This window comes from Cydia fagiglandana, chromosome 3 (assembly GCF_963556715.1).
Source record: "Cydia fagiglandana chromosome 3, ilCydFagi1.1, whole genome shotgun sequence".
NCBI lineage: Eukaryota > Metazoa > Arthropoda > Insecta > Lepidoptera > Tortricidae > Cydia > Cydia fagiglandana.
Genome location: NC_085934.1, coordinates 1,516,212 through 1,542,078, shown reverse-complemented (window position 1 = coordinate 1,542,078; position 25,867 = coordinate 1,516,212). Strand labels below are relative to the sequence as shown.

Below are 25,867 nucleotides of genomic sequence, written 5' to 3'. Positions count from 1 at the left end.
CTGATAACCACAATAAAGAAAAAAAGCGTTTTTGTTCATTTTAGGTATAGTTAAACCTTTGAAGTAAAATTAAAATTGCAAGAAATGTCGGTAGTTTATCGATATGACTTTATCGACATGGCTACAGCAAAGTGGGTCGCTTTGTTAATCGTACACTAAACAAAAAGTGGTCCCACTGACAGCTCGCTTGGAAGGCATCTGTATATATTCTTATATCTATGGTTTAACTGACAGGCTGATATCGTCCGGCGAACTGGTAATCAGTGGGCCCCTTAAATGCTCCGTCTAGTAATGCTAATCTTAGCTCACAGGTAACAAGCCAATGCCACGGATACCAGATCTTATTATCTGTGTTTGTCTTGGCTTTATGCAAATGGAAATTATTCTTGCGGAAAATTCTGTTGCTAAACAACTAGAAAGTTTTATGCATTTTATTATTAATCTACAACTTACATGCACAAGTTATTTGTATTAAGTGGTATCCAGACGGGTCTGATGAAATCAGTCGATTTGTTCAGGAAAATAATTGGTCAATCTCATCTAGCGTCCACACGTACACAAATTAAATCACCAATTTGCATTCTACTTACTATGAAAATTGGCATTTTTGTGTCCGCACCTGCTGATGTGATCGGGGAATCAAATTGGTATTTGCGTCCGCACGGCCCTGTTCGATCGGAGAATTTCATCAGATTGGCGAAAAATTGTCTCGTCTAGATACAGCTTTAATCGCGAACCGTCTGGTTGACGTAAGGACGTAACTGGTGACCGAAGAGCTGCAAGCTGGCGGCTTCTTCGCACAACGTTACGATACAACCAGGAAATGCCGCTGATTACCAGTTCGCCGGACGATATCAGAGGGCCTACCGCGAACCACGTTCGACGTGTTGCCTCGCTGTCACACTTACGTACGAATTTACAAGTGGAACAGAGAGGCAACACGTCGAATGTGGTTCGCGGTAGGCCCTCAGCCTGGATGGCAGTTCCGAACACAGACAAGTTCCGAACAACTGACAGTTCAATTAAGACAATCGACACGAGTTGCGACGTTTTCGCACGTGTATTGTACAACGTTTTACAGTAAAACATTTAAAGAGTTATCCTTTCAATTTTAGACATACGCACGTGCTTATAGTGCTAATAGTTACCGCACTAAGGGGGTAAATTAAAATTAGCACGCTATGTACCTACGAATATTAATTTTACCTGACCAACGTAACGCCATTAGCCTTAAACTTTCTCCAACAAAGTAAAACCGCGTATAAAACTTAAGCCCTCTGAAATTAATTATTCCCGGTCCGCAACTTTAAAATATGGCCGAAGTTAGACACTAGCGCCACCTGTTGTCCGGTAGCGGAACTTTTACGAAACGCAGTAAAAAGCATCGCTTTCAAGCGTTCTTACTGCGTTTTTCGTCCGGGTAGGTTTCTTCAGAGTCTTCAGACTTAAGTGCTAGGCTTTTTATGAGTGAAAGGGTTATGAGTTTAGTTTGCCTTAGGGTTCCGTCCTTTTTTATTTAAATGCTTTATCTAGGATGATTTTGTTTGCTTATGAATAAATTGTGATATAGAGAAAAAATATGCGATTATTGCGATAGTTTGATGAGTTTGAAGAAGTCGTCGACGAGTGCAAAAAGAGTACAGTCGACGTAAAATATATGTTTACATTTTTCGCCTTATTACAAAGGAGTAAGGTGCAAAAGTATAAGCATATCTTTGACGACGATTTTACTATTATGTCAGGACTACTACTACTACTAAAGCAAGGACGGTCAGCACGAAGAATTTAATATTTCGTCGCCGGCTTCATTGCTGTCGGAGTCCATGATGCCGGCGGTCAATGCCAAAGCGGGCGGGACCAGCAATATAATAATAATATATACGTCACCCTAGGCCCGTAAGTGGGACTTTCTTCCCGCTACGCGAGAAGAACATCTCACTTCCTGGCCAATGCAAGACGTAAAACTTTAGACAGACCACGGGCGGTAATTCGTAAAGCCCCAGATCGAATATTTATGGCCCTTACTTTCGGTTCGGGCCACAAACACCTGCGATCTGGAGCATTTACGAATTCACCTCTCTAATAGTATGTAATGTACTATAATATGCGCGTGCGATTGACATATATGAAATGGCGGGTCAATATACGAAGTTCTTCGTGCTTAACGGCCTTACTTTAGTGGTTCCGGGTATCTACTTAGTGCTTAAGTGTCGCGAGTGTCCCATCTATCACGCACCAGGTGCAGCAAGTTGGCTGACTCCAGTGTTGCCAACTTGGCATAAATGATGCCAGATCTGGCATATTTTCACTCGCTTTGGCACCAACATTTTCCATTTAGCATCTGGCATAATTTTTAGCATAATTTAGTCTAAGCCAAGTTTTCACCAACTTGGCAACAACAATATGCGCCATCGCCTTATGTGGTTCATATTTTCATAAGAATTTAGACTTTTGGGGGCGGATGGACGTCGACGGACTAAATACGTATATTTTTTTAAATATACTGCCGAACAACAGCAGTCTCGTAACCGTCATAACTATACTGTAGTCTGTCAAGCCATTTCCGTTAGTAAACAAAAGCGGCAAATTAAAAAAAAAGTAGGCGCGAAGGATTATCAATTTATCATCCCATAGAAAATTTGAAATTGCGCCTTTTTTTCGGAAAAAATACTGTGTTTTTACTGAATATTTTTAGACACCACATTATTTTAAGTGTGTATTTTCAAATGACATTTTAGCATTATTTTTAGCATGTTTCAAAAAACTTTGGCATAATTCTGGCATAATCTAGACATTAGTCTAGCATCTTTTCAAAATCCGAGTTGGCATCATTGGCTGACTCACTTTGCAGTTTGTGAGTAATTTGCGTGCCTAAGTATACTTGGTGATAGAGGTAAAGCAGAGACGCTTTCGAGATAGATTTTCGTATATTGACCCACCTGTTGCTATCTCTATTATGTAATTATGTGGCTGTCCTGCTCATGATGCCGGTGGTCAACGTCACTGAGCAAGTTTGATAGCAATATACTCGTAATTGTGCGCGTGCAAAATAATCCAGTAACTTTGTCTAAAGGTAGCCAAGTACAGCTGTCTCGGCGCCCAATACGAATTCGTTGCATTTGGCGTCGAGACACTTGGTTCGTGGGGCAGAGGCGCACACATGCTCCTTAAGGAGCTTGGGAAAAGGTTGAGGGAGGCAACGGGTGACCCCCGCGCGGGCAACTTTCTCGCACAGCGAATTGCCATCGCAATCCAACGCGGGAACGCTGCCTGCGTGTTGGGCACCCGCCCGAGGGCACCAAATTTTGATAGGTATTTTTAATTTTTAGTTTTAATTATTTTAATTGTAGTTAGTTTTAGTTTTATATTCCTATTTATGTATTTTAGTAATTTATGTAATTTAATATTTCTTATAATGTTGTACATACATGATTGTTAGTAACTTTGTCGAATTTCGTAACCTGGCTCTTTTACGTCAAATCCGGTAGTTCTGATTTTTTGCAGACTTGTTTATGATGTTGGCCCAATGAATAATCCAAGTTTGTGACTTCGAGCGCCAAACGCAACTTTGTCAAAAATCGAATAAACCGCAATTTTTTTTAGATTTGAGCGATTATAACCCTAAAGTACTAGTTTTTGATAGTAACTTCCTAGGGCGTTTTTAAAGTAGATTAAATTTACTACAATAAGACACTAGAATTGTCTCTTTACATCTAATATTTTCCGAGATAAAGCCTTTCAAAATTTTATATTTAAATTTTTATATTTTTAAATATTTTTTCAAAATAGGCACTCATTATTTTTTTTATGGAAAATAAATATTTTGTAGAACGTGCCGGTGATGAATTCTATATAAATTACCTACCTAACCCTTATATTATAGCTAAGAACTGATGTAAAATTATAAAATTTTGAAAGGCTTTATCTCGGAAAATATTAGATGTACAGAGACAATTCTAGTGTCTTACTGTAGCAAATTTAGTCTACTTTAAAAGCGCCCTAGGAAGTTACTATCAAAAACTAGTACTTTAGGGTTATAAACGCCCAAATCTAAAAAAAATGCGGTTTATTCGATTTTTGACAAAGTTGCGTTCGGCGCACGAGGTCACAAACTTGGATTATTCATTGGGCCAACATCATAAACAAGCTTGCAAAAAATCAGAACTACCGGATTTGACGCAAACGCAAAATGTATAATTTTACTGTATTAAAAGGCTATTTGAATTAAACGGATCCCCATTATTTTTGTTACATACTGTACACAAACAAATTGAAAAACAAAATTACTGATAAGCAAGTATCAGTGCTTATTTTTATTTTTAAATCTAATCACGTCTAAATCATCGTTAACTTAAAGCTCCGACCCACCAAACAATCGCCTAACTTCGTTAACATGCAAATGAGTTAATTATTTGTACAACGGACAAGACAATACACAGATACTCGTAGCAGGGGCCTAAACAATGGGAGGCCTATTGAACAGTTAACTGATATTGGGGTTTGAAAATTCTGTTAAAGTACCTTATTGATGTAATAGTGTTTTGATTTTGTATCAAGCAGAAACGTCTGTTACGGTAGATATCGCTCTACGGCTCATATAAGGTGGAGATATTCGCTGTATTGGGTAAGGTCTTGGTAACTCAGATGGAAGGGTACTGGGCTCGGGATCCGGTGATCGTGGGTTAAAATCCCACCCAAGCCAGTGAATTTTTCCACTTTCAAATTGTTTCTAAGTTGAATAGTGTTTGAGTTTAAACTTCATCATCATCATCATAATTTAAGAGCATGGCTCTTATCGGTGGAGTATACGCCAGTTTTCGCGGTCCTCGGCCAGGTTCTTTAGAAGTTTAAACTTGGGTGAGCCTATAAATAATCAGGCCTATAGAACTCTCCTCATGACCTCGGATTTATAGAAGAAGAAGTAGAAGGTGCAAAGACCAGTAGGCTGTCACATGCTCTGACAGACGCCGCCGCCGCTGCGCTCGACAAAAATTCCTTTCTCTCGTAAAACCATCGAGTTTTATTTATATTTATGTATATACTTTTAAAATGTCACAAAACATAATAGAAGCAGGGGACTAACAATAGCAATCCAACGGAACCCTAGAAATGGTAAACATCTCTTAATTTCGATTTACCTCGTTAAAGTGACATTCCATTTCCAACTGCAGCTGTAATACTGTTCATTTTCTATGGCAATTGACAATGACAACGACGCGTTTCCATAATAAAATGAACAGTATTGCAGCTGCAGTTGGAAATGGAATGTCACTCTTACTCTAAAATAAGGCTTTTAAAAACTTCTCAGCTGTAAATAGTGTAAATGCATCAGGAGCATACCTTAATAAAAGTTTTATTTTATTTTTATTTTGCTACATGCGATTGCAACTGAACCAAACAGCAAAGTGCTTACACACGTTTGAGTTTAGAAAATGAGCTCCATTAATCAAAGCCTCGCTAACGAGATTTCGTTTCAGGTCTCGAGTGTTGCTAACTCGATTGCCTCCTGCTTGCCTGTTTTCAGTTGGCTGCCTAATGAAAAGGTTGCTATTTTGTAAAAAGTTTTGTCAAAAATTCTCTTCTCTTCTTTGACGTATCCTCATGGCTGAGGGACGTGACGAATGTGGACACTTTTCACCAGCGCTCTCCAAGCCGCTCAGTCTTGGGCCCAGTGCATGCTAGCCTGCAATGTGGCGTTTGTCTCTGACGTTGTTCTATCCGCCCAACGCGTGGCCATACGTCCACCCCTACGCTTCCTTGCCATGCGGCCAGTAATAAGGAGCTTTTCAAAAATTCAACAGTCATATCTACTTCGCATGCGCGCGACTTAAATAAAAAACTTGTAAAAAGTAAAACAGTCTAGCTTGACCATAATATTGACGAACCGCCATTGGTTGAATACAGAGATTAATAAATGTTCCGTGAACAAAGTTTAGCACGGAACACTAAAAATCAAACTAGAGATTAAATTTTTTAACAAAACCTTCCCAAATCACCGAACATGCACAAACGGTTAAGCTACAAAACTCAGTAAATCTCATCCGTGTTATTTTCAAACCGGTAAACATTGTCCATAACACGCACTCCGATCCCATAATGTTACAACTCCACTTTTAAAAACACTCTAATTTCAGCCTTAAAGTAAAGAGCGACGTTTGCTTTTCCAATGACGATACGTTGTTATATTTTTCCAATCATAACTTTTAAAAAGTCACCAGTACCATCTATACATTGTTGAGATTTAAACTTACAGCAGAAGACGTATGGTTGCTTTTCGTTTGGCGTTCATAGCATGAAGCCTTGCTACATTTTTCCAATCATAATTTTCAAAAGGTAATATCCACCATTCTGCTATTGTTGAAAATTGGACTTAGTTTAAAGGGCTGAAAGTTTGTTTCGGTTTGGTGGTGATAGGAGGCTGCAAGTGACACTTTAAAATGGAGTAATCAGCTATCGGGGGGTGCAGCGAAGTAGAACATGGCTTATTTGTTTCCACTCTATTTTTACGGGATTTTTAATAGAAATAAGCTGCTTGTGGATTGGAAAAAACAAAAGAAACATCTTTAAATAAGTATAAGCACCCGGCTAATTCTTTTGATTAAAATATTTAAATAAAACAAAAAATATGTAAGTAGGTATGTTTAACTCAATTTTTGCTCTGCCAGCTGTAGACCGTGTGAACCCGCATGGCTTTACCATTTTGGAAAATTTCCAAAACGGAATTGACAAAAAATACTTAAGGAGACTGCTTACCAAACTTAACGAAAATCGGATGAGAAACGGGACCTGTAGATGGGGAAAGCTGGATGGACAGAAATGCGAAATATTGTTTTCCTAGGCTGAAACGGAGACCTTCACATTCGCTTGGTAAGTAAAATAGGATTCTGTTTACCCTGTTATCAAGTCTTGAAAATATGTTTAAAGTAAGTACAATGTGTACTTATAGTTACTATTTATATTTTAAATCTGTATTCCTAAAATTAAACCTACCTTTTCAAAAAAGATGTAAAATGTATTGAAACTTATTAATTATTTCACGTTTGTCATACATAGTTATAATAAAAAATCTAAATCAATTTATTATTCTACCTAAATGTATCGTACTACTTAAATTCTATTTCAAGCAGGAAGTACTTGATATCAATATGATGTAATATTTAGGTACTCATATAGTTTTCTAAATCCAATTCAGAACAGGAAACACTTGATATCAATATGACGCCTCGAATTCAAAGAAAAGTTCGCCTCTCAATAGATCACACAATTTTATCCAACTAGATACTTCACACCACTCTATCACAAATTATACCTGATCAGTGATCGTATTAAGTACTATCATGCTCACATTTAAGAGGGGACCAAGGCAATATTGTATGTTTTTATACTTGTTTTTTTTTGTATTAAATTTTTACACGTTACAATCAAGGGCAAATACTATGAAAAAATTCACACGTAAACTGGACTACCGTAAAAGTATAAAACTTTGCCCTTAACATAACTTTGCCCACCGCGTCACAGTTCAGTAAAAGCGAAAAAACTTAAAAGTATTTACAGAAATACAGATACACTTTCTTCACTTTCTTTAGTGTATCTTAACTACTTCTAAGTTTTTACTGAACTGTGACGCGGTGGGCAAAGTTACCTATGTTAAAGGGCAACATTTTATACCTTTACGGTATATTTGCAAGAGCAAACTCTTACGAAAACCTTAAAAGAATAAAGTTGTCTTGGTAAACCCGAGCGACGACCTTATCTTCCATCGCAAATTTCGCGCGGCGCACATATCTTTTGTCTCCTTCTTACTTCCTGTCTTTGCGCCCCCTCTTAAGAACGTTGCTATTAGTACCCCAATAAGATCCAATATTCCCTAAAATGTAACAAATCGAATTACCCCATATTGCTACTTGCTTTTACACTTGGGTAACCACGCCTTCGACGTACTTGTCAATCGGATTCCAATATCTCTTATCTTATCAAAAACCAGTTCAAAATACCACCGTAACACTAGGACATAAAGTTGGATTTAAACTAGCGTATTGGCAAGATATGACATAGCTAAAATGATCAGTCGTTATATTCGATTAGAATAGTTTTCGAAAACTCGCATCTACTTCTACGTCGCTGTTTAAATCTCAACCTTAAAAAAGGTTAGTAAGGTTTAAATTTCCTTGAACTTTATAGTTATATAATGATGTTTTGGGGTAGTTATCGATAATTGTACTAAGGGGTAGTACACTTGGTAGCAAATTAAACGATACTGCGAATTAACTTGGCCATTGAGCCGGCGGAATGATGCGGTAAGTATCACTAAGTGCCAGTTGCACCAACTACATTTGACAGACTGGTCAACGTCAGCCGGCGCGCCCCGGCGCTTTACTATGAAACTTTCTATATATAAAAATTTAGCAAACTCTTTAACGATACGAACAGTTTGGTGCAACCGACCCTTAAAGTGATGCATGTGAACAGTCAGCAGCAGAAAATGCTAAGCGGGCGAGGTGTTCGATATGATCTTGACACGACTTTATTATTAAGAGTTTTTAGACTTTTTAGTTAAAATCTTAATGTTAGTAAGTCTCACAACAGTTTAAATTCGATTATTCAATAACACTAAGCCTTTACTGTCTGCTAAATAAAATCTAAATAATAACATAAAACTTTGTTAACTTTAGCGATGTGAAAACTTGAAAATTAGTTTGTAAATAAAATAAATATGTGTCCGTACCTCATAGATGAGACAGAGCAACATTTATTAACTTCCAGTGTACCTACTTGAATGTTTAAAAAACGTCGCAGTGAAGGACAGTATAACTTATTTTCTTATGAAAACTTGTTAGATAAGCGGGTTCAGTGTACGGGGTATACAGGCCAAAAAAAATGCAATTTTGATTTGTCAAAACAAAGATTCAAATTAGAATGGAACAGGAGACCTTTTTATAGGTCTCTGGGAGGCTAGAGGATAATTTTTTTTTTTAATGTAATAGTCAGCAAACGAGCAGACGAGCCGCCTGATTATTATCTCCATACTTGTTTAACTTGCGTGTGTTCTTCCATTTTACTTCATTTGTTCCCTTCTGCACTGTAGGATTTGGAGCAAATTTGGCTATATTTTTTTAGATACGTAGGTATATTTAATAAAATTCCTAAAATATAACTTTGAAGTACATAATTTACTGTATTATACTTATTTTCACGTAATAATTTATGTGCAAGAACAATTAATATTCTGCAGGAGGATTCTTGCTACGCATAGAAACTTAGAAAACGTCCCATGGAAATGCCTAAAAATCCTCAAAAATAATACCTAAAATTTTAAATCAAGATCTGTGGACATTTCGCGAATCCCATCCTGTATAATTTCCTGGTATAAAAATACTCAGAAAGTTAAAAGTTTATATCAATGAATGGGATTTGGACAGTAGCTAGGCGACGCCTCGTTATTTCTTCCTTAATTCCTGTTTGAGTTTATATTTCTTAGTTAAACTTTCACTTTATTTATTTTCTTTTTTAGGGTTCCGTACCCAAAGGGTAAAACGGGACCCTATTACTAAGACTCTGCTGTCCGTCCGTCCGTCCGTCTGTCACCAGGCTGTATCTCACGAACCGTGATAGCTAGACAGTTGAAATTCTCACAGATGATGTATTTCTGTTGCCGCTATAACAACAAATACTAAAAACAGAATAAAATAAAGGTTTAAGTGGGGCTCCCATACAACAAACGTGATTTTTGACCAAAGTTAAGCAACGTCGGGCGGGGTCAGTACCAGGATGGGTGACCGTTTTTTTTGCCTTTTTTGCATTATGGTACGGAACCCTTCATGCGCGAGTCCGACTCGCACTTGACCGGTTTTTATCTAGTTATAAATAGGTATTAGAATATTTTAGGGAGATACTGTTCGATATTGATATTTTGTGTCGTCTGTAATATTGTATAAATGATTGTTCCTAATGTGTTCCTAATACATACATTCTTATTAATTTATAGTTAGATACAAAAATCAACCTGGTCACATAGCTCATAAAGAAGGTATTTATGGCTCGGTACTAGACGACGATATAAAAATAATGTACTTAGATAAAATCTTAATCACGTAGAAAGTATCCAATAACTCATGGTTAACAAATTAACGCTCTTGCCCGTATTTCAACTTGGGATATGTATTCTTTGTAGGTATATTAAAAAAATTGCCAAAAACAATAATTTAGACTGAGTTTTAACCAAATGCCATCAAAATTTAAATCCTTGCGAACTAAACTTGTCCAGAATGTTACCTATTTACCTGATACAAGATTTGAATGAGTTTCTTCTCATGAAAATCAAATATTTTCTCGAGCAGAAAGTTGGACTTTACTTGTCTGTGCTTTTATGAGCCCCGAGGTGCACAGAATAGCCGCTTAGAAAACGAAAAAACACCGTTATTAATATTAATAACGAGAAAAGTCCCGTTATCCCCTAGAATCCAAACTAATGGGGTATTAGTGGACAAATTTGCCCCTCGTGCAGTAAAGGATCTAATGTATGTTTCGTAGTTTTGTATACTTTTTTGTGTAAGCTGGCTGTGTCTTTTTGTGGCAAGCTTTTTTAAAATGGGTCCGCATTAAAAAAAAACCGGCCGAGTGCGAGTCGGACTCGCGTTCCAAGGGTTCCGTACATTGCTCAAATTTTACCAATATATTTTTTATATATATGTGAAACGCGAGTGAATTGCCTTTAAAAAACCCGTAGGGGTCGGATCAAACACTAAGTAATTGGTCCGACTCACGCTTGACTACATATTTCTAATAGGTTTTCCTGTCATCTATAGGTAAAGACCTATTTTATGTATTTTTTTCAAAATTTTAGACCCAGTAGTTTTGGAGATAAAGGAGGGGGGAATGGTCATTTTTTATCTATTTTCTTGTATTACTTCTAAACTGTTTATTCTAAAATTATAAAAAAAATATGTTTGAGATTCTCACATTGAGCTCTTTCATTTGATATGTAACACGATATAGTTTGAAAAACTTTATTTTTTGATTTTCTCATTTATCCCCCAAAAGTGGCCCCCATGTTTAAAATTCATTTGTTTACGATACATGTCCGTCTTTGGGTCACAAACTTACATATCTGTACCAAATTTCAACTTAATTGGTCCAGTAGTTTCGGAGAAAATAGGCTGTGACAGACGGACAGACAGACAGACAGACGCACGAGTGATCCTATAAGGGTTCCGTTTTTTTCCTTTTGAGGTACGGAACCGTGTTTTGAAATAATTTAAATTAGTATTTCTACTTTGAATCAGGACTGAGGTCTTTCGATTAATAACAAAACTTCAAAAATAATTTATTCAAGTAGGCTTAATAATAAATTAATAAGCACTTTTGGCATGTCATACAAAGTATACGTAAATATAAATACAAGACAACCGGTCTGGCCTAGTGGGTAGTGACAGTGACCCTGCCTGCGAAGCCGATGGTCCTGGGTTCGAATCCCGGTAAGGGAATTTATTTGTGTGATGAACACAGATATTTGTTCCTGAGTCATGGTTGTTTTCTATGTATATAATATGAGAGCGCTGGTGGCCTAGCGGTAAGAGCGTGCGACTTGCAATCCGGGGGTCGCGGGTTCAAACCCCGGCTCGTACCAATGAGTTTTTCGGAACTTATGTAAAATATCATTTGATATTTACCAGTCGCTTTTCGGTGAAGGAAAACATCGTCAGGAAACCTGCATACATCTGCGAAGAAATTCAAAGGTGTATGTGAAGTCCCCAATCCGCATTGGGCTAGCGTGGGGACTATAGCCCAAGCCCTCTCGCGCTCGAGAGGAGGCCTGTGCCCAGCAGTGGGACGTATATAGGCTGAGATGATGATGATGATGAAGTATGTATTTACTATTTATCTATATAGTATGTTTATATCGTCATAGTACAAGCTATGCTTAGTTTGGGGCTAGGTCGATCTGTGTAAAGGCTCCTCTTCACGTTGGGCCAACGCCAACGCCAACGAGGGACGCATTTATGCGTTAGAGGGAGCAAGTGATATTGCTATCTCATTCTACCGCATGGCTGCGTCCCTCGTTGGCGTTGGCATTGGCCCAACGTGAAGAGGAGCCTTATAAGATGTCTCAAAAAAAAATGTCTCCCAAGTTTTTTCCCATTTCGTTACTTTGCTTAGGCTTAGGCTTTGTAATACGGTGGTACGGATGGGTGGTACGAAAATTGTATGGAAATATTGGGACACTTTTCGCCTTTCACCTATGGTCAAAGGATTTTTTTTAAATGACCCATCGATTGGATTGAGTTATAAAATTCAAAATACTAGGAATATTTAACTAAAGTCCGGTATAATTAAAATAGTAATTTATTTATATCAAAATCTCCTTGATTGTTCTAAATTTTCCTAAAGTGGTATGGGGAAGGACAGAGATCTATACGATAAGTTTTATAAAATACTATAATTACCGCAATTAAATGCCAGTTAAGAAAATATGAATAAATATATTTCAATTTCTTACCCAATTCCATTTACTTAAACTATGACTAGTCAAAATCTCAATTATTTCCTACTCCTTATGTTTCCAGAAAGAGTAACAATACTTTAGCTCTATAGGTTGTCCCGTTCTCTCCCCAGAATTCCAAGTCAGGGTGACAGAGCGAGATAGATTAATCACTGGATATTGCGTTTAGTAAATCACTGCCCTTATTAATTTTGGTGTCTTATGGGGGTCCGGGGCACACAGGGCCTTGTTTAATAATAAGTATGGTAATTCGTCAATTACAGGTCACTGTTTAATAACTGGCCACCTTATACTAAAAATGAATTCTATTCTTTATTCTTTACATATTCACCTATAAACAGAATTCATTTTGGTATAAAGTGGCTGGTTATTGAAGGGCGGCTAGTTAATGAAACCTTACCTATACCTATTATAGGTGAATAGAATTCATTTTTAGTATAAGGTGGCCAGTTATTAACTGGTGGCCAGTAATTGAGTTACTTATGCATTTATTTTAATATTCCGAGTGACTTACTGAATAAGAGGAATTTAAGACCAAATTAGTACACTAATAAAATATAAGTTATATTTAAATAGAAATTGTTTTACTGGAAACCTCAAAATCGGTTGTGATTTAAAGGCAATTTAAATTAAATATATTTAATAAATAATTGTCTTAATCTTATATTTAGGCTAGTATTTTAGTCCTTTAGTTACAACAGTAACCTAAATATTTTTAGGAAAACATCCTATTATTAAATAAAATGCGCTTTTTCAGGCGGAAAACTTTTAAAAATTGCACAGTATTATGCATTGTATTTATGAGCTTTTCCAAAGCTCTCAGCTACTCAAACAAGAATATACCTGAACCCATAGCAGATAAATTTTATTAACACTACTGCCTCGCTTGGGGGCTATAAATCTCACTCCCGTGGGCACGGTGCGGTAGGGTGATGTGAACATTTCCTTTTAAAAGCCAGAGGAAAGTTTTTGTTATCAAACTGGTAAACAGAATGATTTTGTAACAACTGTCCATACTCAGACAGGTACCTAGATAAATATGTAGGTTATTTGAATTACTTTTCGGCCTATATGGGCCCTTCCGATATTATTAAAAACTACAATCCGAAATTACGAGAAAGGTTATTGGTATGCGCTCCAAAAGTGACGCACACTCAACACGTTAAAACAATTTCAATGTCCGGCGGGCCAAATCTTATTTTCATAATATTAGACCTCCAAAATAAAATTATCCGTTAAAAAATAAGAGGTGGCCATATTGGAGGCACCTTACGAAATATTGTCCAATAGGGTCTCTATTGTTTCCCAAATAGTTTTAAGTCATAATGTATTGTTTGTCCGAATTTTCGTTAGTCATAATTGGTTTTTCTCAGAAACGCGTAACTTTTCAGGTTTGCATTAAAACAAACCTAACCTAACCTAACCTATCTACAGCATAACCTTACGAAAATCCTGAAAAGTTAACGGTTTCAGTTACTAAGGATAATATGACAAACAATACATTATGACTTAAAACTTTATGGGAAACAAAGGGACCCCTGTCCAATATGCCCCCAGTGACCGGTGCGGTAAGCGAAGCGGTGGTGGCCCAGTGGATATGACGTCCGACTTTCAATCCGGAGGTCGCGGGTTCAAATCCTGGCTCGTACCAACGAGTTCTTCGGAACTTATGTACGAAATATCATTTGATATTTACCACTACAATCCGCATGGGGCTAGCGTGGGGACTATAGCCCAAGCCCTCAGGCGCATGAGAGGAGGCCTGTGCCCAGCAGTGGGACGTATATAGGTTGAATTATTTTTATATTATGCCCCCAGTGTGCCCCTCGCGCCCGTGACTCAGCATGCGGTTGGGGCATAACTGGAATTTCTGATCCGCTTTGCCCCACTCGCAAATTGATATTGTTCCCGATGTATTGTCTGCTGGGAATAAATAAACATGCGGTCTCAGCGTTGGATATTGATGCTCTTTTGTTTCTGTAAGGGGCGGCAGTCTTTTGCAATAATAAAATAGATAAATAATATGGCGCCTAAAGGCTAATGCACATATACGTGCGCGTTGTAATATACAGATCCATATAAGAGACGGCATACCGCTTGCGTGACGTGTGCGTGTGCGAGAATTTAGAGCACGCGCACGTGCACCCGGTGTATAGTGTTCAGTTTTATTTTTATGACATCTATATGCGTATGTTCATCATCATCACAATTATTATTTTGTATAAAGAAGAACAGAAAACTATCTGTATGTACAAAACGGAAATCACATTGTTTCTTACATGTAAAATTAATTTAAGCGTGTTAAAATAATAGAGAGCCAAAAACGTGTTTGTTCTTGTTTTTTTTTCTGTATGCAAACATTTTATTTCTAGCTGTAAAACAATTTAATTTAAATATCTATAGGAAATCACCTCTACCTCCTACCTACGACTATTGATTCGATTTTCAACATTGTCTCTTTTTCTTATCCTCCTAAGTCCCTGCGTACAATTTTTTGTACATATTCCAAAATCTATTTTGAGCTTTTATTGTGTAACTAAGGGTTCAAATTTCAAAAACAAAACAATTGCTTCTGGGTCTCAGGAGGTTATATTTATTTTTTCAGTGAATGAGCTCGTAATTCTACAAGACCTCATTTCAAGCAATTTCATATTCATATTCGGTCACGTTTTTTGTCCTATTATGCGTTGCCACGATCTTGTATACGGATGAAGATCCCTCCTGTATATTATCATATTGTCGATAAATAACGTCCAATGTATTCAAATTAGACTTATTTTCGGTATTCTAATGTAATTTACATTTTTATATTCATGCAATTACTCGGAGTTTGGAGTACAATTGTTTTTATTTGCGTCCGAATTGTATCGATTTTAGAATAAGAATAATTTTATACGTTAGTGGTCGTCAAATATTATTACTGATTTTCAGTTCATTATTATTGATTATACACACACGGGGTCACATTGATGTCATGGAGAAATTAAAAGTGGAAAATGAATTAACGAAAAGTAATTTTATTAGGTATTAATTGTAAGAATTTCTTTTAGTTCTTTGTAGTTTTTATCTGAATCACTTGGTTGAGATTTTTTTGCTACAATGTAAATTCCTCACTACGATGTGTGACATATTTACCTATGTATTACATATTTTAATACACATAAAACTTACCTAACAAACATATAATTATATTTGTGAAAACTGTACCTACTATAAAATTAAATTTTTAATCGGAAATTATTGATTCAAAATATACAAAATCATTCAATGTCATCTCTTTGTTACAAATTCACATGACCGGATGTTTGTTCCGGTACATTGATGACTGTTATAAAAACATTAAAATAAAATTCATATAAACAAAATATATTTGTATCTGAAGATCTAAATCTATGTAATCTGTGTCAAAAATTGCGGAAATTATTATTGTTAAAAACGTTGTTAGAATACATATTATACCTATAAATATTTTGGAGTGTAGGTAAAATATTATAGGTACCTACATAGGTACTCTTTAAAAATTAATACATATATGCAAAAAAGTATGGTAACACCTACTTAAATATTTACAGAATTATCAAACTGATATTAGGAATGGCATGAGATTTCACCACAAAATTTTGATTCACGGGACTCATAAAGAGTTACAATTTTTGCCGTAGGATAACTCCCGAAATAACTACCTGACTGAAAACTGGCGCATTAACTCAAATTATTCTCATAATTAACTCAAACCCATTTAAAACTGCGATAATTCTATCAACTATTTTGAAACTGCGTTTTGCATTTAACATTTCCACCAGACTATCACATTACCAATTTCGTATGAAATTTTTCTGGAAATGACGGGTCTATTTTAATAGCTCGGTGTGATATTCTGTTTTGAAATTTGTTAAGGTTTTGATTTTGTTATGGTATGATCTTGACACGACTCCCAGTGCATTTTGAGCGCATCAGTGCGAGCGATCGTCAAGGCAGTATCAGAACTAAATGAAAACCTTAGCAAATAGGGAATATTACCTACGCAAAACTCTGCTATGAATGACATGACTGACGTTTATCTGACATGGCTATTTGTACGTTACGTACAAATCGTGTACTAACATTTGACGTGCGGTGCCCCTCCCCCGCAAAAATCGGCAGAATGTTTTGTACGGGAAATGACAGCCAAGGCGTCTCCATCAGTAACTAAATGCTCTAATATCTAACGCGACCTAACGACAGGCCTCCCCAGTTTTTTCACACTAATCAGTGTGAGCTTATAGTTCGTTTTTTTTTAGCATTAGAAATAAGGTCAACAATCTCGATGTGTCTTTTAATTGAAAAACACATTTTAAAAATAAGTTACGGCAAATATGTAACAATTATGAATCTAATACGATCATTTATATTGTTTTGCTTTCATAAGTAATAGTTTTTGATTTTTAAATAGCGTTTTTCAATTAAAAGACATGTCAAGATCCCTTACCTTCTTGCAAATTCTTTCTAATGGAAAAAAAACGAACTATAGGTATCGTCAGGGTCGTGTCGAAACAATCTCATAATTTTAACAAATGATTAACGCAGAATCGGCCCGCCCCCGCCTGTCATTTGAAACTTTAATAACTGCAAAAGCCGGGTTATTTTTAACCCGTGTTCGGATGTCGGAAGCAATTGCAGGATTGATGGACAAAACAAGTAGGTAGTGATTTTTCAAGAGCATAAAATGTTAGCTTTTGGATACACACTACCTATTTGTTTTTATGTTATTTCACTTTTAAGCGGCGATTGCTTTTAGTTTCAGCAAATGGTTTTTATCCCACGATTGAAATCAAAGAAATACACTCGTGAACGGAATAGCCTCTATCAAATCAAAATAAAATATCATTTATTATCAGGCAACTAAGGCCCATAGATACATACCTTACAAACTAACATACATAAGTACAATAGTAAAATCTTACAAGCTAAAAAAACCGGGCAAGTGCGAGTCGGACTCGCGCACGAAGGGTTCCGTACCATAAAGAAAAAAAAAAACAAAAAAAGGAAAAAAAAAAACGGTCACCCGTCCAAGTACTGACCACTCCCGACGTTGCTTAACTTTGGTCAAAAATCACGTTTGTTGTATGGAAGCCCCATTTAAATCTTTATTTTATTCTGTTTTTAGTATTTGTTGTTATAGCGGCAACAGAAATACATCATCTGTGAAAATTTCAACTGTCTAGCTATCACGGTTCGTGAGATACAACGTGGTGACAGACGGATGGACGGACGGACAGCGAAGTCTTAGTAATAGGGTCCCGTTTTACCCTTTGGGTACGGAACCCTAAAAATATTTCTATGACGGAATTAGCAACATTGACCTAAGATTAATAAGAAAACCAAGAGAAATCTATAAGAAATCAATCTCCAATATCAAATGACGAATGACTAAAGAAATCCGATCCACCTAAAACCAAACCGACTTAACTGCCATTTTCTTGTCATTCTAAATTGAACCTTCTGTCGTTTCAGGTATGGTGGTGAATGGGTTCGTGAACGTGGTGATCACGACGATTGAGAAGAGGTTCGGACTGAGGTCTATGCAGACGGGAGTTATAGCTGGAGGGTAAGGTTTACGAACTGGGCCACTTGCACCATCCTAATAACCCGGGGTTAACCGGTTAAACCAGGAGTTGCCATGGTTAGCCATACAATTTGACACTATGTTAACAGTTTAACCGCTTAACCCCGGGTTAGTGGAATGGTGCAAGTGGGCCTAAATGATTTAAAATGGTAGGTGAAAAAAATGCTAAATGCCAACTTGCATGTACTAGTTGTAGTACAGTTTACAAATACCGGACAAGTGCGAGTCGGACTCGCCCACCGAGGGTTCGTTACTTTTTAGTATTTGCTGTTATAGCGGCAACAGAAATACATCATCTGTGAAAATTTCATCTGTCTAGCTATCACGGTTCTTGCGATACCGCCTGGTGACAGACAGACAGACAGTGGAGTCTTAGTAATAGGGTCCCGCTTTTACCCCTTGGGTACGGAACCCTAAAAACTAAATGTAGTTATCTTGTGCAACAAGAGAGCAAAGTTAGGTTTTACTTGCTTACTACAACATGTAAGATGAATCTCACTAAATACAGCTCCTGGGACAGGGACCGCAGGGACCCACACCCATACCTTATACCGGGTGTGACCTGTAACACGAGCAAATAATTAAAACATAGATTGTACTCCTCAAACGGTGACACTTGTGTTCAACAACTTAAAAATTATGAAGTATTTAGACTCCTTATTTTTCATACAAAATAAATATTATCTTCAATGGACGCCATCGCCACGCCATATTATTGTGATTGACGTTGCTTGTCACGCCTTAAACATAACAAAATTCGCAATACATTGCGTCTTAGAATGAACTTTAAAGTGTATTAAAAATCAAACCACAAGTTATTTTTAAAAATCGCTTTACAAATGTTGGTCAGTATGAGGAGTACAGCCTACAGTAAAATTTTTTGCTCATATTTCAGGCCACACGCGGTAGATGTGAACGTAATTACAGTGTATTACAACGTTTGTATTTACCTATGTGCATGTTCTAACAAAACTTATATTTCCAGGTATGACATGGCATCCTTCATCTGCCTGGCCCCAGTCACTTACCTGGGCGGGCGGCAGGGCGCCTCGAAGCCCCGCTGGCTGGGCTGGGGCGCCCTAATCATGGGCGCTGGCTCGCTCATGTTCGCCCTACCACACTTCCTGGTGCCGCCCTATAGGGCCGCCCATAGGGAGCAATTGGACGTCTGTCATGGGAACAGTACCGTGGTAAGTTTCTAAAAGCCAATCCACGCACACATACGCACGCAAGCACGCACGCACGCACGCACGAACGAACGCAACACGCACGCACACACGTAACACGCACGCACACGAACCATCACGGACTAGATCCCAATTTAAAATCCGTAACCCTACCTTATTTTTTCTTTTTTTTACCCTAGTAGTTATACACCACTAAACCACTTAATACAATGTGTTACCATCAAAAGAACCATTTATCAAGTCTTCTTTTTTTGACAGTCTTCCTACCTCTGCGAAGAAAACGGACCATCTGAAGGCGGGTCCTGGGCGGTGGCCATCTTCGTTCTGGCTCAACTGCTGCACGGCGCTGGTGCCACGCCACTCTTCACTCTGGGAGTTACTTACATTGATGAGAACGTTTCGAAGAAGATGTCATCGGTGTATCTTGGTGAGTGAGATTTCTTGAATCTCCTTTCCTGCACAGTCATCATATCTCTTCGAGGATTCAGGATCATCTGAAGGTGGATCCTGGGCGGTAGCCATCTTCGTTCTGGCTCAACTGTTTCACGGCGCTGGTGCCACGCCACTCTTCACAGTCTTCACTCTAGGAGTAACTTACATTGATGAGAATGTTTTGAAGAAAATGTCATCGGTGTATCTTGGTGAGTGAGAAATGCCATTGATGTACATATAATAGAATACAGAGCGGTTATTCGAGGCAAAACAAAAGGAGAAAACCACACCTAACATAACATATAAGCCAAATGGTCCCGACTAACATGATGCTAGCCTGGCTGGGCTAGCGCTCTGGTCTTCCATTGGGGCCATGGTCTTGTGCGGCACGATGTGTAACACAATATATAAAACAAATAATAAAACACATGTATATGTATAATATAGTCTGCATTTATTATGTGATAGATGATGGTAACTGTAAATTGCACAGCTAGCTGCAAAGATGCTAGGAGGTAAAACATTTCTGCATCTGTCTTAAGAACTTCGAAAGTTTCTTTAACCGCCTCCGCCTTTTGGGTTTAGTTGTTTTATGGTTGTTTTGTAATTTTATTTATTTATTGAAAACACGTTTACATGACATTACAGTGTATAACTAATGCGCCATGAAAGTAGTAACATTTAAATTACAGTATACATACATAAGATTGACTAAATTATTACAGTTGAACAACGACTATCATCCATCCTCTCGCAATACCTCAAACATTCACTGCACACAGTCGTCCATCGCCACGCAAACATATCGCAGTCAGTAGCTGATGTCAGAAGCGCATTCAACAATGTGAGAGCACGAACAAGTGGCGAGTTTTTACGCGACACAGTGCGAGCCGCAGGCACTGCCAATAAGTCACGTCGGCGGGGCCTGAGAGCTATCCTGGGAACGTCGGGGACAAACAGACGTACCAAACGGCAGACCAGCTCTGGGCAGTCTGACTCGCCGCGCAGGACCCGCAAAGCCGTAGTCAATAAAGAAAAGTTTCGCCTGACCTCTAACGAGTTATAACCGAGGGTCCCTAACAAGTATTTGGTTGGGTACAGAAATGGGTAATACCCGTACAATTTCTTGTACAAGAATCTTAAAAAAGCTTTTTGAACCTTTTCAAGTAACAAGGCATATGTTGACTCGTGTGGGTGCCACACGACCGACGATGCCTCCAACTTACTTCTAACCAAGGCGTTATAAACCAGTTTCAGTGCTAATGGCTCTTTAAAGTCGCGCATGTTGCGAATTAGAAAGCCTAGTCTTCGATAGCAGTTCGTAGCAAGTGACGACAGGTGCTCGTGAAACGTGAGGCGCATATCGAAGACAACTCCAAGATCCTTAACCGTGGAGACCCGAGTTATGGGCTCGGGTCCCAGCACGTAATTCGCAATTATAGGAGAACGCGCACGGCTGAAACTACAAACACAGCACTTGGCAGAGTTAAAAAGGAGTTTGTTTTCCACACTCCATCGGTAGACCAAGTTGATATCACTTTGCAATGACTCACAATCAGTTCTCTGCTCCACACCGTACACTAACTTCAGATCGTCAGCATAAAGGAGACATTGAGACGACTTGAGAACCGACTGGATGTCATTGATCATTATTCCGAACAGGAAAGGTCCTAATATGGAGCCCTGACTGACCCCAGATCGAGTGTGATATGGAGCCGAGACGAAGCATCCATGCCGAACATATTGCTGCCGATCACGTAGATAGTTTGCGAAAAAAGACATCAACCTGGGAGAGAAGCCAATTCCACCCAGTTTTTTCAGCAACACATCATTATCTACGCGATCGAAAGCTTTCCTAAAATCGAAATAAATGACATCAACTTGGATGCCTCTATCAAGATGTTCAGATATCATATCTACTAAGATGAGGAGATTTGTATTTACGGAACGATTAGGTCTAAAACCATGTTGAGCGTCACACAAAAACGGCCTCACTTGTGCTGATAGGGTCCGATGGAGTATGGATTCAAATAGTTTAGCCAGTGTGGGAAGAACGGCTATCGGCCTGTAACTTTCTGCCGCAGAGGTGTCGCCCCCTTTTGGGATTGGTCTTACTCTGGACATCTTCCAACGGCTAGGATACACTCCCGCGGTGAGTGCCAAGTTAAATATGTATTGTAAAGGTATTTTCAGGCTCTGGGCACATCCCTTTACAATATACGCCGGTATGTTGTCAGGCCCCACGGAGCAGTTGGATTTGAGCCGTTTTATTGCTGTCTCCACCTCCCCTATTGATATTGTGTCGATATGGATGCGGTTGGCATCAACATCACCACTCTGATCCCCTACCACATTAGGGTCTAGCTGTGGAACATCAGGCAGAAACACTCCTGAAAAGTAATCGGCAAACGCACCAGCCGCCTCGGTTCCAGTAAATTGTTTCCCATCGAAAGTAACACTGGCTACAAACCCACCTTTTGCCTTGAGACTGTCAAGGTATTGCCAAAACACGCGAGGATCTTCTTTTACCTTACGCTGGATCCGATCAAGGTAGCCATCGTAAGCAGACGCTATACGTTTCCTCACCGCAGACCTTAGTTTCGAGAATTCATTGTACACATCTCTATTCTTGGTAGCCTTCCATTCTCGATGAAGTTTACTTTTTTGTTTTAGGTCATTAATAAGCTCTGCAGTGTACCAAACGGGGTAGCGTCTACTAGGCCTCCGGGATCTAACACGCTTCGGTATAGACAGATCAAATATCCCATACAACGTGTCATACAAGATATCGACAGCATTGTCGACATCCCTAGAATCGAGAACTTCTTGCCAGCACACATCTGACATTAATTTGTAGACAAGCTCATAGTTGCCTTTGGAGAAGTTCCAGTCCCGTGTCACGTCCACGTTGCTGGGATCCAATCGTTCAGTTGGGGCTCTGCATGCAAAACCATCGGCTGAAATCGAGATCTCTAGAGGAGGATGATACGCATCTGAATTCGGAACCAGCCCACCCTCGGTCGTCTCTAAGACTAAAGTGTCAGAGATGCGCTCTGACACCAGTACGACGTCCAACTTACCACCATGTGCATTCAAAACCTCATTCCTCTCTTTCAATCCACAAACGGCTAAGAAATAACAATAATAGCTCAGAATATTTTGTGACGAATAAACTAGGTTTAAATTTAAATCACCGACAATTAGCACTACCCCTTTCAATGTGTCCATCACTGATTCTAGTTTTTGGAACCACGTCGTGTAAATTCCATCTGTTGAGCCGGGAGGGATGTAGACTACGCAAATATAATACTTCACTTGATCAATAACGAATGATGCCCACAAGTCCTCACCACTTTGCGTCTCTAGATACATATCGTAATCAGCAAATAATCAGCAAACAAACAGGGATACAATAACTTGGAGTGACAAAAATACTTACTGTTCCTTGTTATATCCATTTTAAATAATACACAACCGTTGACCATATCCATCGCACACATTTAATTCATATTAAAAGCTCAAAGCATTATCCTAAAGACGCCTCATAACCATAACCATAACGGTCCATAACGCACGCACTGCGAGCAGTGAACACAGGAACGCACTCAGATCGCTGTTACACAGGGGTGATAAGTGGCATGGAGTACTCGTACGTTTGTGGCATGAGTAAACTTTAAATGGGTATTTATATTAATTTTGTGAAGGGTGCTAGGATGAAGTGAGACATTTTTTTAAAGGAAAAATTTATTTGTAGAAACCCGTCTTATTTTAAGCAGATTTATAGTCCGGTTACGAGTTAAACTAACGTTCAGGAAATTTTCCATTTCGAATTTACATGAAGATCTTAGGATGTTTTTTATTAAGGGCGTGTTACCACACAAACAATCATCAAACTGATCAATTTTAAACATGCCGGTGGCAACTGTTATCCCGTAGACAACTATAATTTTGACTATAAGCTTTTATTTAACTTGCCCTGTTAGTTAGTTATTTTGTTAGTGTGGGTCAAATCTTAGAAGCTAAATTTAACTCACTTCCCGATTTCCGATTCATAATGTAAAACGAAACACAATTCAATTTTATGATGTCATGGAGCTGATCTGATGATGGGCACAGAAGGTGGCCATGGGAATTCTGTGATAAAACAACGCAAACTAATTTTGTTTGGGGATGTTACAATCGTCTCAATAAGTATTAGTTGCCTATGGAAAGAAAAGAACAGTCAGCGGTAATAGCACAAGCTACAAACCAAAAATTTTATTTATGCCATAAACTTATTTTCGTATCAACAAAGTTTGAAAAATCTGCCGTGACGTTCATGATTACATTCTCCTTAGATCAAGGAGGTATTCACACTTCACATTGGAAAGGAATCCGTAATTCGCTGCGGTGTGCGTGCGAGACATCGCTATACGATACTATAATACGTGCACTATTTCGCTCACACACCGCGGCATCAGTATGAAAACCTTGTTAGTATGAGTCTATTAATAGTGGCATAAATGCAGTGTTGGTCAATAGGAAGGTGCATTGATTGACGGCTGTGACTCTAATCGCCGTGCAAGCGGATGTGCATCCACTGCTTTGTTTTTAGGGTTGGCGACCTCGATATATATTATTGTTGTATTATAAGTCGTAAATATTGCAGTCCCAGCAGGTTTCATAGCTCAACCAATTAGATATAGCATATTGTATTACTCGTACCTATGAAAGCAATACACATAATGATTGATGATTATATTCCAATTTAATAAAAAATAAACCATATGGTCGACAATTTTCGTCTGAAATAAGACAGCAAATTAAAAAAAAAAGCTATTTTATTTTTCCTACGATCACGTTAGGATTTATTTGCTATAATACCCTACTTCCGTACGTAGGTATGTAAGAATAAATGTTTCATAAAGGTAAAATTATAAAATTTTACAAAGCATACTTAAACTTTGTCTATACAGAGGCAAAGAGGTATAAGTTCGCCTTTGCAATTTTTATTTATTTTGCTATGAGGTAATTTAAATAAAGTGTAACAACAAAGTGTTATAAAAGACGAGCTATCATTATAAAAAGACAGTTAAGTTTTTCTGGAGTAAATAAATTGTAAAGTATAAATCATCTTCATGGCATTGACAACCCTGAACGTTAAACATTGGCGGTGTCACCATTCCTAATTGTAGTGGAATTAAGTCAGACCCTGAAGACCGCACCAAAACGTCTATTTCAGAATACGTCCCGCTGTAAATAATGATCAACTACCGTATTCGAACTTCAAGATATCCACAAGAGACGACACGTACTAGATCCATTCTAGACACGTTATAGTTTATATATCAACTAGTTCTCTTTTGCAGCGCAATTCGGGCAACCAATGTCACTTTTACGTTAGATAGACTATTAGATGTGAATTTGATCTCTAAGTCATATTTTGTGGAAATCGTTCAAGAGTATCTCCAGAATCGCGCAAATGTCAAATTTGACAGGTTAGATCTTAAACATATCGTTATCGTATCTTGGTGATGTTTAATAGATGTCTATTTCAAAGTCCGAATCGGGCCCCACGTATCCATGCCGTCAATAAATATATTTAATTCAAAACTAGCAGACGTATTCTAATTACTTCGTTGTAAAATCTCACCTTTAAATAATAGCTTTTCTATGTTTTAGTTTATGGTGCATGTTAAAACGTTTAAGGGTCGCACTGTTAAACCTAGTAAACAGAAACGATGTACCGTCACGTCAACTGGGGTGAATACAAAACTTAAAATGTGATTCCTGACAATTTCTTAAAGAATACTCACACGAAATGTATAATTCGATTGAAAATAATAGTAGATTTGGTGTGATACAATTTGTGTGGGCAATAATTAAGAAATAGGTAAATCAAATTTTAAGTTTAGTCCCTATTCACCCCAGGCGTTCCTAGTCACCCCGGTTGACGGTATGTACATTAGAAGCCCGATTTCTTGGTATCTAACTCCAGAGATATTTGTAGTCTAAGCTTCGTCAAAAATAAACTCTACTCTTCACACACTAAGAGCGTCTAAATGCATGTCGCACATCAGGGATGTTGCGGATGCGAGATTTTTTGACATCCGCGGATGCGGATGCGGATGCGGATATTTAAAGCCTCACATCAGCGGTTGTGGA

At 38.1% G+C, this 25,867-nt stretch overlaps 1 protein-coding gene across 3 annotated transcripts in view; it reads left to right on the top strand.

Annotated features, from left to right (window-relative positions):
- The window catches only part of LOC134679807 (solute carrier organic anion transporter family member 4A1-like), a 112,370-nt gene that overhangs the window by 55,656 nt on the left and 30,847 nt on the right, over positions 1-25,867 (top strand). For all 3 annotated transcript variants that reach the window (XM_063538700.1, XM_063538702.1, XM_063538701.1), the window contains 3 exons: positions 17,993-18,086; positions 19,090-19,294; positions 19,550-19,718. In XM_063538700.1, the coding sequence (XP_063394770.1) occupies positions 17,993-18,086; positions 19,090-19,294; positions 19,550-19,718 (468 nt within the window). The remainder of the gene's footprint in view (positions 1-17,992; positions 18,087-19,089; positions 19,295-19,549; positions 19,719-25,867) is intronic.